Below are 18,696 nucleotides of genomic sequence, written 5' to 3'. Positions count from 1 at the left end.
GGTTGGCAGGCCTCCTGGGGGTGGGGGGGACGGGCAGGAGGTTGGCAGGCCTCCTAGGCCCTGGCGAATCTTCACTCTTTCTGGGATCTCCGGCACTGTCCCGCAGTCTCTGCTCTCTGCTACCCTGCTTCTGCTCTGTTGCTCCACTGCTGCTTCTGGCATCCCCGGGCTGCCCTTCTAGGCTCAGTCTCTCAACCCACGGTGCACCCACAGCCCACTCCAGGTGCTGCCATCAGGCCCATGTGTGAGAACACAGGTGTGGGTCTTAGATGCCAATGGGGAAAGGTGGATATCCTGACAATGTCCACTTACCCCACAAAACCCAATCTGGGGTGGGTCAAAGACTCAGCTGGCTGGGACCTGCCTTCCCACCAGTCCCTTCTCCAGCACTGAAATCCCCACTTTATCTAATAACCCTCTATCTCTCATTGTTTTACTCCAGACAACAAAGTAAATACAACCAACATTATAGTACATAGTAAGAAACAAATGATTTTTACCTGATTTTGAAGCTGTAACGCCGGCTTGTTTTCTGACATAATCAACCACCTGACCCAATTGATTTGAAGTACAATACTGGACCTCATCATCACATAGGTAACACCTGTGGTCCAAAAATCAAAGAAAAACGATAAACTGTCAACCAAAAGAGAGGGACGGATTTAAAATGCCTAGAATCAAAGGGTGTTAAGTACCATATTATTTCTCTTTAAAAAAAAAAAATGGTTTATTTCTTTATGCATGCGAGAACTGGGTTACAGGCCAGAGATGCGGGGATGTGAGAGCATTCACCAGAGACAGAATGGGGAGCAGAAGAGGCTGATTTACTGAAACACACTGTTGAGGGGAGCAGTGGGCGAGGCGAGACAGGCAAGGTCTGCTGTGCCATCTGGGTCACCTCCCTGGCTGGGGATGAACTCGTGCTGCAGTGGCTGCAGACAGCTTCCTAGTGCTGTGCTTTCACCTGTTGCACCACCAGGGCAAGCCCACTACCATATTATTCTAGTTAAGAAATAAAGTCTGTATTTTCTTGATGATTATCCCTATCAATTAGCTTGGATTATCATCATTAAAGCTAACCTGATTTTGGTTAAATATAAACATTTCAGTAAACTGGCTACTTAGAACATTAAAGTCATACTTCTTTCCTATACATATTTCAAAATACAGACTGACAGCATCTAAACTAATAAATTTTACAACTGACAGATTATGGTCATGAATACCACTTTGTAAAATGGTTTCTAAGATGTGAACATTACTTTTCAAGTTAAAATACAGGAAACACAACAGTCTGACATTTATTTTCACATAAATTCATTGCCAAAATTTTAGTATATTCTTATCTGAAATATGTTGACATGCCAATTTTTTAAACTAAAAACCACCTACAATTTGCTTTGTAATGCTACAGCAAGAAAAAGGTGAAGATTCTCAATCATTTACATGCTACTATTTTCGTGTCTGTGTAAAAACTAAGCAAAAGCTTCTCATCAACTATCACCCTTTGCTAGTCTTCTAAAAGTGATGGTATTTAAACAAACAAAAATGTTTGGCTTTCTTTTGCTCCTTCAACATTCTCCAATATTTTCGCTCTCCAAAAGCACAAGTAATTTCCAGTCAGTGGGCACAGGCGTTAAAACTCACCACACACTCCAGTTGTCCAAACTAAGAACCAGACAATGGGGCTCAGACCTGGGTGCCAGATAGTGCTTCAAGGCGTGCTGCTCCTGAGAACTTCTGCCGCAGCCCTGAAGAGTCAGAATCATGAACCTCAGTCACAAAATTCACCAATAGAGGAAAGAGTTGACAATCAATAACAAACCAGCATGAAACTCAAACAATTCTCCCATTCTAACAATTCTGAAAAAAAAAGTTAGACTCTAGGGTCCAGATTGTTAAAACTTAAATGCAAATATGCAATCGAGGAGATGTAAGAAAGACACACAGTGAAGTACTCTGCCACTCCAACTTGGCCTTCCCAGTCCGAACAATCACTGCTAGGGTCCCCACACATGTACCTCATCCAGTTTGGATTCCTGAACAGTCTTGGAAATATCTCCTAACTTCACCTCTTTTTTCACACACATATTTTTTTCAGTTTAATATTCCCCCAAACAAAGATCTATTCATATACTCAATTCAAAAAAATTAGCAAGTGTTCTCAAACTCTTCAACAAACCTGAGCCCCTCTGCCCAAAGTATATATTCCCAACACAAACTCCCACATGTTCCCATTCTCAAACCTACTGCCAGTTAAAAACTGACTCTGAGCTTTCACCTGTTACAACTTTGTCCAGGTATCACACTTGTCTCAACTCCTTTAGCAAAACTGCCAGTGAGCAAATCCCACCTATACTTAAGGATCATGAACCTTCTCTTGGAGGCCTATGCTTTTCTTCCCAAATGAGAACGTACGGTATGTTTCCTATGACCAAACACCTACAGAGCATGGTGTAAGTTACTGGGGGCATTCCTCAATTTCCAGCTTAACATTGTTAATTGATAACCCTTTGCTTCTGGATTATACATCTGAAGGCAATACAACCTAATACAACCTATTACTAAAAAGCATAGCGTAATGGTAAATAACATCAGTTGAACAAGTAATGAGAGATTCTCACCTACAAAATATACATGATCAGATTGCCTACCTCCAAGTGGTTAAGTCACTGCTAAGAAATACACCTTCACTCCATTCCTCGGACTCAGGTCACCAACTTATACACAAATGTTCATAATAGCTTAGACATAACCATCAGTGTCCTAAATGTCCTGCAGTAGATAAATTGGTAAAGTCTGGTACATCCAGACCAGGAAGTGCGAACTAGTAAAAAGTAACAAAGGAAAGCAGAAAAGTAACAGTAAAAAGAAACAAAGTGCTGATACACTGTAGATGAATATTTAGCATTATGTTAAAGGAAGAAAATGAATCCCAAAATGTATGCTATCTGATTTCATTTGCCTAACAATTTTGAAATGACAAAATTTTAGGTTCAGAGATGATATTACTACTGGCCAGGCAGGAGAGACAGATGGCAGTAGGGAAATAAGTATGTTCACAAAAAGGCAGCACAAGAGATCCATGGGACTCTTCAGGGATCTGTAGTGAATAAAGCAGTCTGCACAGGTGACACAAAGCATACACAACTTCTCTCTCTCTCTCATACACACACACAGGGACTGTGTGTGTGTCGGGACTGGGGAAATGTGATTAAGACTGGTTGACTGTATCAATGTTTTTTGTAAGATGTCACCACTGGGGGAAACTGGGCAACACTTACAGGTTATCTATACAATTTCTTAAATTCATGTGAATTATAATTGTACCCTCAACATTTAAACTTTAAAAAGATAATTTAAAAAAATTAAATTGCTCTTTTTATCTTGAAATTTCTATGAAGCAGAACAGGCTGCCTCATAGCCAACTTTTCTGACATATAAACTTAACTTGCTAACACTAAAGGTGAGAGAAGCCTTTACCTTTAGAATCATGATAGAGCATGGGAGCAGATGTGCCCTCGAGATACTATCCACCCCTCACAACCAAGGTACTTAGCCACCCCGACTCAGGAACGCAGCCTGCTGACAACATACACCTCAAGGCGCCTTTACCTAGGGAGGACGCTGCCTTGCCCAACATCCGTCGTCCTGTCCTCAGAGGCAGTCACACCCAGGGACAGCACAAGCACAAAGGCCTGGCACTTGCCTTGATTGGGATCATTGCTGAAGGCCAGAGTTCACTGGTTCAGAGTTCAGCTGAGGCCCGGTAGCATTGCCTCCTCATCCACTTCTTCCCCTGCCTAACCTTGTGCTCTCCTCACATTTTTCTGGGGTGGTACCTGAGAATATCCCTCAGCAAACCAACTGTACACAAATCTCAATTTCAGAATCTGCTCCCAGGGAACATGACTTATCTCAGCTGGCTTCCTAGTCAGCCACTATGCTTTCAGATAAACATCTTCCAATTAAGTTCAAAGTGTTTGATCAACATCTAAGCATACCTGGTGGCCACATTTAAGACATAGCCAAACGGAAGGGTTTTCTTCTGTTTCTTCTTCAGATTTATCTTTTACTTTATTGTCTGTTTTGCAGTCTTGACAAATATTCCATTCCACATTCACTAAAGCCTTTTTCAAACTTCCTTGTTCCAATCCTTTCCTAATGTGACTACACACAGGTTCTATTAAAACAAACAAAAAAAGAATAAAAGGTAAAATACTACTTCCTTCAATTCTTTTCAAAATCTATCCTGAATCTCAAAATATTAATTTACTGTATAAACAATTATTAGACTATCTGAAAACTTAACTTTGAATGCACATTTAAATATTATGACTAGTGAAAAAGAGATTTAAAACATATTTGACATTTTACTCTTTCAAGCCCTAGATATAACCACCATACCCAAGCTCACGTCAATGTGTTTAATGATCCTTCTGCTATGTTTTTTTAAATATTTATTTATTTGTGCATACAGAACTGGGGTACAGGCCAGAGACTCAGAGGTGGCGAAAGACTTCACCAGAGACAGAGTGGGGAGCAGAACAGGCAGATGGATGAAGTTCACTGCTGAGGGGAGCAGTGGGCGGGTGAGGAGAGGTCTGCCACACTATGTGGTCATATCCCGTGCAGGCAGGAATCAAACTCATGCGGAAGTGGCTTCAGCCTCCCAGTGCAGTGCTTCAACCCGCTGTGCCACCAGGGAGGACCCCTTTCTGCCATGTTTTTTATTCTGTCTTTTAAGGTCTAAAGAGGTCAACCATTCAATCAACAATACAAGCAATGCAGCCCATACACTATGATAGATGCCAGGGAATGTAAGGGACCAAATTACAGCTCTTCTCTTTGAATATCTTATTTTCTGACAGGGGCAGCTGATAAGTAAATATAGAGGAATCTCCAAAACATGTTGCAACAATACACGAGGAGAGGGGCAAGGTCAATAAAAGTTTCACTGGGGAGGTAACACTTATACAACCTTAGAAGATATTAACAGTAATAAAAATGTCAGATATTGATTAAATATTTACGATGAACTGACACTATGCTAAATGTTTTGTATATTATTATCTGACTGGCTCCTTATAACCATCTGGAAGACAGAAGAGAAAACTGAGATTTGGTGTTCAATGGTCACATAAGTACCAGAATGTGGATGCAAGTGTTTTTCACTTGAAAGCTCAAACTTTAAACTATAACTTCAGGAGAAAATAACAATGCAAAAGTGCTACAACCCGGTAAGTATGAAAGTACTGTCTCCTCAGAATGGCAGGGAAAGTGAGCAGCTGCCCTGAGTCTGAAAACCCTGCCTGAGGTCAGAGAAGTAAAGGCTTTGCAAACCACCCCAATGGGTTTGGGCTGTTTCAGGCACCCTGGAATTTTATAAACTAATCAAAGGGCAGTTAGCTTTATGCCCAATGACCTGCACCATGAGACTATATATGCAAGGACAATGTGTGTATTTTGTGAAAATTTACTGAATCTCAGTAAGTATGGAAAGAAATACGAACTAAAAAAATACCGCTTTTCAGCTATCAACTCAGCCAAACTTTTGATAAATGATACCTTTGAGTGTTCATAAAGGTTCAGAGAAACGGGCACTTTATTAATGTGCTAGGGTGGGGGGTATACATTAGTAAAAAAATTTCTGGCAAGGAAATGGCTAAGAAAACCATGAACCTTTAAGACATTAAATCCATTTAATTTGGTAACTCTATTTCTAGAGATGTCTACTAAAAATGATAACTGGATGTACAGAGATTTAGTTATAGATACTTTCACTTTGCAACACAGAAAACTTAAAGATCTCCTAGATTTATAATAGGACATTACCTAAGTAAAAGATAATAAGTGGACTCATGATCCTTTATATCAATGGAATGTTGCACCACTAAAAGTGTAGAAGACAATCAAGTGACATGTAGATATAAACATTAAAAGGCAAATCACAAAACAATAATGTACACTTTGATCCCATTTGTCACATTAAAACACGTTCATTTAGGTATATAAACATTAAGCTTCAACTGGTGAAATATACCTAAAGATTCAGAAGAGTCATCAACTGGACCAGTTTTCCCCTTTGTCCGTTTCTTTCCCATGTTGGCACTTTATGGATTAGTTACTGACACAAAATAACAATCTAGAAAACAAGAAAAAGTTAGCAAAAAAGTTTGTTTTTATTCTCTAGGAAATAAGTAACATTACTAAGTCTCCACATTATTTTGCACATCTATTTAATTTTACAAAGACTTTACATACACCACCTAGTTTTCACTAAGAACTCCAAATGGACATAAGTGATAGTATTACTTCTGCTTTTCATAGCTTAAGAAATTGATTTCTAGGTTTTCTTAGATAATGAAAAGGCTCAGGATTTTACATACTGGGAATTCAACTTCTCGCTATATAATGTGGGATGATGGTGGTACTTTAAAACTCGAGATAACTTGAGCTACCTACTTAGCTCTCTTATGAATTACATTAATAATTATGATAAATGTTTTAAAAATCTGAAAGCCATCTAAGGGGAGTTAGAACATTCATAAAATAATTTCAAAACCAAATATAAAATGTGATACACTTTTCTACATTTTTGACACCAGGATTCCCTGGATATCAGCTGAGAAATGATTACAGGTATCCTCAACTATTTAGATTATCATATTATTGCCATCATCAGTTTGGAAGATTATATGGAGGACTATAATAAATCTAGCTGCTCATCAAATCCTCATTTTTTTCCTAAAGATTTACTTTATGCATACAAGAACTGGGGTATATGTTAGAGTTGTGGGGGGTGAGAGGATTTACTGGAGATAGTAGGGAGTAGAACAGGCAGAATGACTGAAATACACTGCTGAGGGGAGCTGCAGGCAGGACAGGAAAGGTCTGCTGCACCATGTGTGTCAACTCCCTGACCAGGGATGGAACTCAGGTTGCAGTGGCTGATGACAGTTTCATAGCAATATGTCTTTAACCGCTGTGCCACCGGGGAGGGCCACAAATCCTCACCTCTTAAGTCAACAATTCAAAATTAGAAAAGATGAAAAGTACTACAAGTACATATAAGTCTTTCTAACTTCCAATAATAGCAATGATTTTGAAAACTGCATTTTACACACATTAGAATAAGTGTCAAAATCACTTAAATGGCTGCAATAGCTATTTTTTGGGGGGGGAAGCTTAGTGTGTGTGTGTGTTTTCTATAAATAATCCTTGGTGGAACAAGAAAAGGAGAGTAATTGTCTGATTACCCAAGTGGGAAGTTGGACTTGAATCATATGTTTCTCAAACACTTTCCAAATAACTCTGATATTTAGCTGTTATCACTGTTCTGGCTTAGTATTAAGAAGCATTCTTCATGAAGTTCTTAGTGAGTTAGTCTAATTACAGGTAATTCAAAAAGGACTGTGTGAAAAATGAGTGCCATATCAAATAACCTTCCAATGAATAATATAAAATGTAACAAGTTTCCATGTTTACAAAATAAATGACTAACAAATGAACACAAAGTATGTGGGGATATATAAAGCATGTTCTGGTCCTAAGTATAACGTTTAAAAAAAACTGTTTATTTAAAATGTAAATTTCAGGAAAAAATAGTACCCAAATTCTCACTTCCAATACAATTCCCTCTAAGCTGTGCTGCATTCAGATACCAAACTTGTCTTCCAATGACACCATTCTGATCATATTAGTCTCTTGATTGAAAGCATTTAGCAGTTTCCCAGTATACATTCAGAAGCTTGCATGAATGGTCCTTTGTAAACTAAGGCTTCCCACTACATTTTGTGTAATAAGTGGTGCTTTGGATCTTCCAAGCTTTTTCATAAACATTATTCATTCAATTTTCATCACAACTCTTGACATATAGCATTTCACTATAGGAAATTCAAACAACATGATGAAAGGTGAAAGAATGTCAGAGACAGAACTACAACAGTGTCTGGATGCTAGACCACCACTCTTTCCCTTCCAATCAAGTTGGTCTCTTCAGTAGCCTATTAAATAACTTACCCCCATCTCTTGTCTTTGATCTCTAGCTAGAAAGGACTCTTCTCCTATCCACATCTTACCCATCCTCCAAGATACTCATTTCAAAGAAGGCTTAAGTAATCACTCTACTCTATCAACTTCTCAAATGAACTTCTCCAGAGCTTAGAGTATGCACAATTTTTCTTGTTCCCTGGTCTTACTCTACAACGAGCTACTTCAATTTTTAACCTGGCCTTGTATTATTTCGCAATCTGTAATCTAAAGTTCTAGGAAAAAGAAATGGGTCTAGGCATTGATTCTGAACTGCTTACAGGATCTAACATAGTGTTACTACACAGTAGGTCCTCTAGAAATTCTTTTTGCATTGAAAGAGAAAAAGAGAATTGTACCTGAGGCATAAGGGATGATTTTAAGGTGCAAGGGTAGATACATAAGAATGGAGCAAATAAGTTCCGGTGAAAAAGAAAAAGGAAAAGAATGAAGTCTGCAGCAGCGAAGACAGCACTAACAAATCTGGATTGAGTAGTACTGCAGGAGCCCAGACTCCAAAGGAAAACTTGAAAGACGAATTGTAATTGCTGCAGGCAGAAGACAGTAAGGAGTCATTTCAGTACTGTGGAAAGAGCGCCAATAAATGTTTGACAACTATAAAGGATATCCAATGAGTCATGAGAGTACTGTTGAGTACCATCAGCAATGAAACACCAGCACCTCTATTAAGTTTTTCAGGCGAGTCTTCAAATAAAAATTAGTTTGTCAAATTACTCTGCAGTACCCCACAGAAAATTTAAATTTAAATCAAAGCTGATCTGGCCGTCTCTCATGATAATCCAGTTTCTACCCATCTCTGATCTCCCAGTCTTCCCTATCTGTTCAATTCCATTAACAACGGAAGCGTTTGGTGAACGTTGTCAGCAGGTTTTAAACAGGGCGTTCAAGTTTTGCTTAGATCTGTCCAATTCTATGAGCGTTAAACTGGTTAGGTGACAAATTCTGATTCTCCTAACCACCACGTGGACAGAGCAGCAATCCCAGCCCCAACTCCGACAGTGCTTACAGTCACACACCTACCCTTTTCTTCCCACCAACTGCTCCACACCCTCAGGGGAACCTCGGGGTCCACAGGGTCAAGAGGGGCGCCGGTACCGACTACTCATTGGCCAGCTCCTGCAACTGACAGCCCGGGAAGCCAATGAGAACCCGGTACTGGGCTGAGGCCGGTAACGTGCTAAGGATGACGGGCCTGCGAGAAGAGAATCAGGTCGAGGCTGGAAACTCCGGCTCTAGGGGCGCAGGGAGTCAGGCAAGCGATGACTGCGAGTCAGTGAGAACAGAACTCACCCACGGCGACAGCGCCCATAACTGCATCCCCTAGTGGGCCTTTGGGCTGGGCAGCCAGCTCCGTCGTCCTCCCGGTGATGAGCAGAAAGCGACTGAGCTGAAGCCTGAGTGACCCCTAGAAAGCAGCAACTTCCGGAACGCGGCATCCTGGGAAGTGACTGCGGGCCCCAGGCTCAGACGCTGACGCTTGTAATTGGCGCCTGCCGCGCCGGAAGTCCAGATGCCACAGCCTAGGGGCGTGGCTGTCAAGGGTTTTTCCACGCTCGGCTCTCATTACCGCGTGTATTCATGTTTCTTTTAAAGTAGGGGTACGTGACGGGGGTCAGAGGCGCGGAATTTCCCGGTTACCATGTTCAAACGGAGCATCTGAAAGCTGACGAAGAAGGGAACGCAACGTGTCACATCGCACCCTTCAGATCTATCGACTTCTCCAGCTCTGCGCGCAAATTGTCTTAACGCGCCTTGCCGAGGGGAGGGTAAAACACATCTGTGGTTTCTGTTCAAAATATGCACGTGTCCACTTCGTGCCAAGTCCCTTGTGAAGTGAGTTAAACAAATCTTGGGCTCGCTGCCTCGGAGTTTCATTTATTCGAGGAGACAATCATCGCTATTTAGGAAAGGGGCAGGTGCCAGCAGGGGGAGGGGGGGAAATAGGCGAGGGATCTAAATTGGTAATTCGCAGGAGAAGAAGAACTGATCCTAGGAGATGTAAACGTCGGTCATCCTAGTTAGTAATTGGATGAGTAAGTTAAGCGAATGGCATTCTAGCCAGTCGAATCGGCCAGGTGGTGTCATTTGCGAGCTTGCCCCCCTCTTCTAACTTAGTCTTACTGTTAAGGGGAAGGACGTCCTAAAGGAACTCTGCAGAGTCTTATGGACTCAGGTATCTTCATGTATCGCCTACTTCCTTTACCTGGAATGCTGTTCCCTTTTATCTTCTGCGGCTGGAGTCTTACTGTAATTTGGTTCACACCATAAATGTCACTTTCTCACTGAATCTGCATTATTTGCCAAGATCCCCGAATAATTCCTAGGTTTGTTCTCTTGTGAAAGCGCGTTATTTTCACGAACCCTTCTTTGACACCCACCCCCACCCCCAACAGTGCTTACTTCGTGGCACTGTCGGTGCGTGGGAAATGCCAATGGGATGAAATCAAAACTCAGCGGCCGGGTGGAAAATTGCCCAGCCTGGCACCCCAGTAGCTCGCCACATTCCCGGGCCGCCGGGAAGTGCTGGGTGCACGCACGCGCGCCTGCGCGGCTTGAGAACGCGCGCTCACGCCCCTGGGCCGCTCCGCCGCACAGCTCGGGAGGAGCCTTCGGGCCCTATAGGCCTGGAATTCTGGGCACGCTCCCGATGGGAATTGACTATCCTTGCGGCCAGGACGGCATAGGACACCGCACCGAGTGGGGCAAGGCTCAAGGTGAGTCTTCCGTCCATTGAACCGCTCAGGGCCGCTGCAGCGGCCGGTCCCACCTTTCGCGGATTTCGAGACCTCGTGGCCACGTCGTCCCCCGAGCCGCACACTGCTCGTTGGTTAGCTTCGGCTTCTGGCCCCGCCCGTATCCGGGATCCTCCCCTCTCCTCCAACTCTGGGTTGTTAGGGGCATTGTGCCAGCGCCAGCGAAGAGGACTTGGGCTGCGGTCTGTTCCTGGGCGGTGGGCACTAAGTTCTTTAAAATACTATCCAAAAAAAAAAATGTACGATTAAAAATGAGTCCAGTAAGGAGAATCCAGTGTCATTTTCCATTCTTATAGCAGACACTGGAAAACAATTTTTAAAGATTGATTTTTTTTCATAATGCATACAAAAACTGGGGTTCAGGCCAGAGTGGGGAGGCTGGCGACAGGATTCATCAGAGACAGAATAGGGAGCAGAACAGGCGGACTGACAAATATACTGCTGAGGGGAGGGGGAGGGGGCAAGAGAGGACTGCTGGGCCATGTGGGTCAGCTCCCTGGCCAGGGATCTAGCTCCTGCAGTGGCTGCGTTTTAACCCCTTGGCCCCTCAAACTTAAATCTATGAAAATAATTTGGCAAATAAATGACTGACTTAAAAATTGTAAGCGCCCACAGTCGCTTGTTTTCTTTGCTATTTCCACATTATCTTTGAGATCTTTAACCTCAGCGAGGCCTTCCAATCTCACTCACTCACATTTATTTAAAAACAAACATGTTTTTAAATAAATGTTGATGACTTCCCAGATTACACCTCGAATTAGGTTGACCCCTTGTAACTGTACACCCAACTGCCTGCTGGACACATGTACTTCATAGGTATCTTGATAGAAACCAAGCTTCATGTCTCCCTCTTCCCCATGTAATTAAATCCATCCTACCAGTTGCTTCAAGCTTTGGAGTTATTCTAACATACCACATCTAATTCATTGGTAAATCCTGTTGTTTCTACTCTTTATGTCCAGAAGGTGAACATTTTGATCACACTCTAATGCAAGCCACAATTATGGCCTCCAGGAATTATATATTTATCTGTTCTCCCCACTTTCTTCCATGTTTTCCTACACATTATTGTGTGTTCTATGGGACTCTGCAAACTACCAGCAGGATTGTGTGTGGCATAATTAGTTGGAGAGACTTTAGAGACAGGTAAGACGGATCAAAGCTCTGGAAGAAATAGATACTTAACAGCTTTGAAGAAGTTATTTCATGAATGGACTATTTGCCAAGGAATAGCCAGCTTTAAAAAAGCAATCTTAACTATCCCAGCCCTGAAGACACTGCTGGGGGTGAGGAAGAAGGGCCACCTGTAGAAACTTTGGGCCTCGGGATTCCATTGCTGGATACACCAAAGCCAGGAAGGAATACTGTGGCTTCTTTCTCTTCTGTCCTCCTACTTCCTGCCAGGCATTAGTTGAACCCAAGACAAGAAAGGTACAAGAATGGAGTGGAGATCAGCTGTCCAGAGTCCTAGGCTGGGAAAAGAAAGAACAGGCATGGGAACAAACAGGTGTCAGAAGTATACAGAAAGTAACTGGTACTACAAGAGAAAATAGTCCAAATAATGAGCCACTGAATTCAGCTTTCTATTAGGATTGGGAAGAAGGGATAGGTTCAGGTTTACACTATTTTTCTGTTGCCTTCCTGGGGGATAGATCTTTTTCCTTTCTCCTCACTATATCTCTTCCTCTATTTGTCTAAGTTTCACCCTTCCTTCAAGGCATAACTCAGACCTTGCCTCCTTCCTCAAATATTTACTGATAGCTATTTCATTGACTTTAATCCCATGATAATATTTTAAGTGTCTGTTTAACACTTAGCCTACTTATCTTTATTGTTCTATATCTTATTAGATATACTTCCTGATTTTCAAACTAAATAGAAGATCCCTGGGAGGAATGAAGTATGAAACTCCACACACAGGAGCTACTCAATAAACCTTTACCAAAGACGAGAAAGAATTCCCTGAAGACTTCACTAATATAATGGTGTTTGACTAAAAATTCTCTTTGAGAAGGTAAGCCATGTTTTTGTTTTTTTTCTTTATTGTTGTTGTTGCAGTTATGGGATTGAACTGTTTTTCTTTTCAGAAATGTAACTCAGTCTTGTTTCTGCTATATTTAAAAGTACTGTCAATAATTTTTCAATGAGCAATTATAGACACACTTGAAGCAAGTAAAAAAAAAAAATCTCAGTAAAGAAATAGGACCTATAAGAAAAAAATAAATTGTATTGTTAGAACTAAAAAATAATTACCCCAAATTTAAATCACAGTGGATGGTTTGACAACAGTAGGAAGGGGCAGAGGAAAGAAATGGTAAACTGAAAGATATAGTTCAAATGAACCCAGTCAAACAACAGAGAAAAAATAAAGCAAAATTAAAAGTGTTTTACAGGTATGTGGGACTGTAACAAAAGATCTAATGTTCATGCCATCAGAGTCCCAGAAAGAAAGGAGACAGAAGGTGGAGTTGCAAAAAGTACTTGAAGAGATAGTGGCTGAAAACTTAACAAATTTGTCAAAAGGTGTAAGTAGATTCAAAAAGTTGAATGAATCTCAAGAGAGATGAACCTGACACAAGTCCTATAAAGACATACAGTAGTCAGACTTCTGGGAGGAAAAATTAGAAAGCATGAAAGATGCCAGAGGGAAATGAACTGTACCTATAATGTAAAACAATTCAGGTAAGAGAAGATAGCTCATCAGAAACCATGGAGGCCAGCAGGAAGGGGTTTAATGTTTTTCAAGTACTGAAAGTTAAGAAATGTCAATCCAAAATAAAATATCCAGTGAAAAATACCCTTCAGGAATAAAGGGGAAATGAAGACATTCTAAGATGAAGGAAAGCTAAAACAATTTGTCACTGATGTATGGCTAAAAGAAGTTCTCCAAATAGGAAAAAAAAAAACAATAAAGATATATGAAAGAAATATAATGAAAAATATAAAATATGAATAAAGAGGAATTTCTCGAGTTTTCTATATTTGATAGTTGAGATAAAAATCATAAAATTTTACAGTTCTAAATGTATTGCAAGAAATTCTCTGGATCATTTATTATAAATGGGGGAATATAAAGTCACATAAAATGATATGAGGTTTCTGTACTTCACTCATAGTAGACATTGATGTGTGTGTGTGTGTGCACGTGTGTGTCTCTACTAGAGTAGCCACTAAAAAACTATAAACAAATATATTGCAAAGATATCACAGATAAAACAAAATGGCAGGGAAAATAAAGAAGTAAAAAACATAGAAAATAAAGTGATTGGCTAAAGCCCTAACCTATCAATAAGTTCATTAAAATGTAAATATCTAAATAAAAGAAAATCACATGTACACACACATAAAGAATTACCTGATCCAAAGTGTGAACCATATTGAGATTAATAATCCTAAACCAGGGTCTAGTTAAAGACTAGACTTTCAATAAATGCATGTTTTCCACTCCTTGCCAAGGTACCTGGGGAGTTCTGCGGTTCCTCCCCTTTTGTTAACAGGTTTTATCTGTACTTTCTCTCCTTTTATCTTTCTTTACTTTCTTTTTAATAGGAGTCATAGAGAACTGGAAATCAGCACATAGGCCCAACCTCCAGGTTTTATCAGAAGGCTCCCTACTCTTTCTTGCAAATAAAATTAAAAATCAATGTATTAACTTTAAAAAATTTTTAAAATGCCTAGTTATACTAGCCTTGCAGGAGGGGGAGGTTTTTCTAACATTTACAATCAGAAGCATAACAGAAAAAATTGATGAGTTTGCTTACCTAAAAATAAAAACTCATGAATGCAACATACAGATACAAAACAACTATGTATCAAGATTTCTATTTAAAGAAGGGGATTATAAACATTTTATACATGGTAGCTTTCTAGAAGGCAATTTGACAATATTTACCAAAGTTTAACATGTTGCACCTATTAATCCATTAAGCCACCTCTACAAATTTATCCTTGAATATAAAATATTCACAATTCACCAAACTGTATTTATGAAATTTTATTATAGAATTATTCATAATAGCAAAAATGTGGAAGTAATCCAAGTGTTTACCAGTAGGTAAAGAATGCAATAAATTAAGGCATTTTGACAGTCAACCACTAGAAAGAGTGAGATAGACCACCAGGCTGACAGTGAGTAGATCTCCTAAATATATTTGAGAGAAAAGGGATAGGAAGTAGGGAGAAAACACTGACACATTTAACTTATACATCTCACTCTGTACATAGATTTACTTGTACCCAATAATGTTTTCCACGTGTGTGTGTGTGTGTGTGTGTGTGTGTGTGTATATATATACATATATATATATATATATCATGCTTAGATGTTTTCAGATTTTTATATTTATATGCTATACCATCATGTATTTCCATATATGTGTATGTATAGTGCTTAAAGAATTTCTGTTTTGAAACACTAAGAACTCTCTTGGCTTAGGCTCTTAGGTACACAAAGGAAGAAATCATCAGCAGGAAACAATATTTTCATTTTTTAAGCTTCCTCTACCACTTAAATTGTATAACCTGGATTTTTATTTTTATTTTAATTTATTTTATTTTTTGGATTTTTATTTTTTAAATGTGAATGTGGGTTGCTTGAGCTATGGAGTAATTTTGCCTCTATTTAATATTGCTTTTTAAAAAAGATTTATTCATTTATGCATACAGAACTGGGGTACAGGCCAGAGGTGCAGGGGCAGTGAGCAGATTCACCAGAGACAGAGTGGGGAGCAGAACAGACAAGTTGACAAAGTATACTGCTGAAGAGAGGAGTGGGTGAGACAGGAGAGGTCTGCTGTACCATGTGGGTCACCTCCATGGCCAGGGATCGAACTCATGCTCTAGCATCTGTGGCTAGTTCATAGTGCTGCGCTTAAAAGTATTGCACCACCAGGGAGGGCCCTATACTGCTTTTTAAAACTAGTAAAAGTTAACTTAAGGGAATAAAATCACCCATTCACATAACTGATTTTCTTATTCTGTTAATTCTAGGTTTTCAAGGTCTAGTCATAGCCTATCTCCAGGTTATGTCATAAATAGGGCTTTTAATGCCTACCATGCTCAATGCAGTTACTCATTATGGTAGCTCATGATACCAGATCAACGATCTAGATACAGAGGAATTTGATACCTCATTAATACTAGAGTTTTCTGACTTTCATGGAGTCTACACTATTTTGGGTCCTTAGCTTATTTCATCTGTAAGTAGAATAATGCAGGTAGCCTGATTAAACTTCCCACTGTATGAAGAAATCAAATACATTTTCAGTAAATAGTCATATTTACCTATTGAGTTCTCCCAAGATGGATGGTATGCGCACATTTCCTGTTTTTCCTTACCTCCTTAGACACTCACGATATCCAACATGAGTGACATTGAACAGGCAGAAGCCCAGCTGTCTGAGTTAGACCTGTTGGCCAGTATGTTCCCAGGTGAGAACGAGTTCATTGTGAATGACCAGCTGGCTTTAGCAGAACTGAAAGACTGTATTGAGAAGAAGACAACGGAGGGACGATCTTCAAAAGTTTACTTTACTATCAATGTGAACCTGGATGTATCTGAGGAATCAACGGTAATTCAATTTTGCTATTGGAAGAACTGAAACATGTAAAGAGTTAACACTAAGGGAATTTTTTTTTTTTTTAATCAGACGATGTTTTCTCTGGCTTGTATTCTTCCCTTTAAATACCCTGCAGTTCTACCTGAAATTACTGTCAGGTATGTGATAGAAACTGGCCAGTTTCAGAAGTCCAAATTAATCTGAAAACTAATAGTTTCTTGTTTGTTTTCTGTTCCAAAAAATTAAATTATTGTTTTATCCTATGTCTTTTCCATCAGATCAGTATTATTAAGTAGATCACAGCAGACTCAGCTAAACACAGATCTGAACATTTACTTGCAAAAGAATTATCTTGGAGATGTCTGTATACTGAATGCCACAGAGTGGGTTAGAGAACACGCCAGTGAGTACGTCAGCAGAAATGCCACACCTGCCCCCACTGCTGGAAATACAGTGCGGCCAGAAGATCTCATTCTTACAAGACTCTGGATCTATAGCCATCACATCTACAACAAATGCAAAAGAAAGAATATTTTAGAGTGGGCAAAGGAGCTTTCCCTGTCTGGGTTTAGCATGCCTGGGAAACCTGGTGTTGTTTGTGTGGAAGGCCCACAAAGCGCCTGTGAGGAATTCTGGTCAAGGTTTGCTCACAAATTTTATATGCCATGCCAATAATTTTAGTCCTCATTGAGATGTAAGAGATACAGAAATTAGTGTGTCCTGTTATTTTATGGAGATTGTCTGGGTAAAACCAGACTCAGATATGATCAGCATTGCACTTCACTTAACGTGCATACATAGATGTTCTGCAGAGGAATATTGAGTGGAGCCCCTGCCTAACATGCCTTAATGAGCCTTCCCTTTCCACTGATCTGGTTCTCTCTTCACTTAGAGAATCTGTAGCTGTGTTTACAGCATGGCACAAGAGGATTTCTCATCTCATTTCTCTACTGTTACCTTTGATGAGTTCCTGAGCAGTCTCTTTTGCGTTTTTAAGACTCAACAATTTACACATTTCTAAAATGCTGATACATAGTAGTGATAGTGGCAATAAATTAGTTCAGGATGAGATTATAATGCATCATATTTGAGTAAAATCCCTGTGAGAAAAAAATATTACTTTTAGGAAAGGGCATATGGATAAATCTGCTTTCTAACTTTTACTTTCAATGCTCTCAACTATTCAATACAATTTCAAAACTTCTACTTGAAAATTTTTTTCAGAGTCAGAAAACTAAACTGGAAGAGAATTTTAATTCGGCATCGAGAAGACATTCCTTTGGATGGGACAGATGATGAAATGGAAAGTCGAAGAAAATTTTCAAATTTTGAGGAAAAGGTGTTCAATGTTAATGGAGCCAGAGGAAACCATATGGACTTTGGTCAGCTGTATCAATTTTTAAATTCCAGAGGATGTGGGGATGTTTTTCAGATGTTTTTTGGTGTGGAAGGACAATGACTGAGCAGAATAGTGGAAAACATTTTTTGTTGTTGGCCTTTCAACTTTATTCTCATTTTCTAGAAAGAGTAACTAGATTTACTTTTGTCCCATCTTAGAATGCAAAGCACTGTTCTTTATAAGAATTGTATCTATGTAAGAAAAGCATGTGACAAATGTCATCATTGAAAGCAGAACTGAGTTCAAATTATAATCCTAAAATCACTGGTACTTTTTGACATAAAAATGACTAATTTTGAACAAAAAAATTATAGTTGAGAAAGATAATGGCTATCTGTTATTCCTTCTCCCTTTCCCCCTTACCCACCTTAACTAAAGATCCTGGGAAAGCTAAGTGTACACCCTCCCAGCCTCTCTTGCAACTTGGGCGGCCATAGGACATGGCTTTGGCTGAAGGACTTCTGGGAAAGTGTTTGTTTTCCTGGTTCAAATGATAGATGCAGCTTGGGCACTGCTTCCCTCTGGCAGCCATGAACCCCAGAGCGGCAGCTGGAGTTGATGTTTCAACCACCAAGAAAACCACAGAAGTGCCAGTTTCCATGTTGTTGAACTGCTTATCCAACACCAACCCCAACCCATCTCTAAACAGCTTATTATGAAATCAAATCAGTGTTAGATTTCTGTATCTGTTACTGGCAACAGAAAACTAGTATAATAAGGTTTTTCTCAAATCTTCTGGTTTACATCTACCCAAAGCATTTGCTACACTAAAAGGTGAAGATTTTCTGAAAAATTGCTAGTTCATCTCTATTTGTGGATACTTACGCTCTGTTCCTGCTTCTGAGCTCACCTCACAGCAGGCTGAAGTATGAGCACAGCTCAAAAATTTTAAAAGGACTTAAAAGGTCATCAAATTGATAATTTAGCACTCAGG

General features: G+C 39.8%; 2 protein-coding genes across 4 annotated transcripts in view; one reads left to right on the top strand and one right to left on the bottom strand.

Moving 5' to 3' along the window:
* The window catches only part of USP16 (ubiquitin specific peptidase 16), a 25,608-nt gene extending 16,106 nt beyond the window's left edge, over window positions 1-9,502 (bottom strand). Inside the window, exons 1-6 of one of the 2 annotated variants that reach the window (XM_012733737.1) lie at window positions 9,343-9,478; window positions 8,391-8,579; window positions 6,044-6,145; window positions 4,005-4,183; window positions 1,648-1,751; window positions 501-604 (exon numbers count right to left, since the gene is read on the bottom strand). In XM_012733737.1, the coding sequence (XP_012589191.1) occupies window positions 501-604; window positions 1,648-1,751; window positions 4,005-4,183; window positions 6,044-6,104 (448 nt within the window). In that variant the 5' untranslated portion in view covers window positions 6,105-6,145; window positions 8,391-8,579; window positions 9,343-9,478. Of the gene's footprint in view, window positions 1-500; window positions 605-1,647; window positions 1,752-4,004; window positions 4,184-6,043; window positions 6,146-8,390; window positions 8,580-9,342 lie in introns of both variants that reach the window. The other variant, XM_004675325.2, reaches the window with a different exon arrangement.
* A 316-nt stretch (window positions 9,503-9,818) lies between these two features.
* On the top strand, window positions 9,819-18,072 carry RWDD2B (RWD domain containing 2B). 2 transcript variants are annotated; one of them, XM_012730008.1, is made up of 6 exons: window positions 9,819-9,885; window positions 12,656-12,819; window positions 16,151-16,375; window positions 16,454-16,521; window positions 16,642-17,004; window positions 17,588-18,072. In XM_012730008.1, the coding sequence occupies exons 3-6, from the start codon at window positions 16,169-16,171 to the stop codon at window positions 17,820-17,822; spliced, it is 873 nt and encodes a 290-aa protein (XP_012585462.1). In that variant the 5' UTR covers window positions 9,819-9,885; window positions 12,656-12,819; window positions 16,151-16,168; the 3' UTR covers window positions 17,823-18,072. The 2 variants fall into 2 exon arrangements, with proteins under 2 accessions (XP_012585462.1, XP_004675381.1); XM_004675324.2 differs by lacking the exon at window positions 9,819-9,885 and adding an exon at window positions 10,458-10,766.
* The last annotated feature ends 624 nt before the right edge of the window (window positions 18,073-18,696 follow it).

This window comes from Condylura cristata, unplaced genomic scaffold, assembly GCF_000260355.1.
Source record: "Condylura cristata isolate star-nosed mole 26May11 unplaced genomic scaffold, ConCri1.0 scaffold00003, whole genome shotgun sequence".
Taxonomy (NCBI): domain Eukaryota; kingdom Metazoa; phylum Chordata; class Mammalia; order Eulipotyphla; family Talpidae; genus Condylura; species Condylura cristata.
Note: the sequence above shows the minus strand (reverse complement) of the source record. Positions and strands in the feature narration are given on the sequence as shown.

What these genes read in the sequence shown, in the direction of transcription:
- RWDD2B (XM_012730008.1), top strand. Translation starts at nt 16,169, where the DNA reads ATGAGTGACATTGAACAGGCAGAAGCCCAGCTGTCTGAGTTAGACCTG. An exon ending in ATGTATCTGAGGAATCAACG is followed by an intron (nt 16,376 to 16,453) that starts GTAATTCAATTT and finishes TTTTTTAATCAG; the next exon opens with ACGATGTTTTCTCTGGCTTG. An exon ending in CTACCTGAAATTACTGTCAG is followed by an intron (nt 16,522 to 16,641) that starts GTATGTGATAGA and finishes CTTTTCCATCAG; the next exon opens with ATCAGTATTATTAAGTAGAT.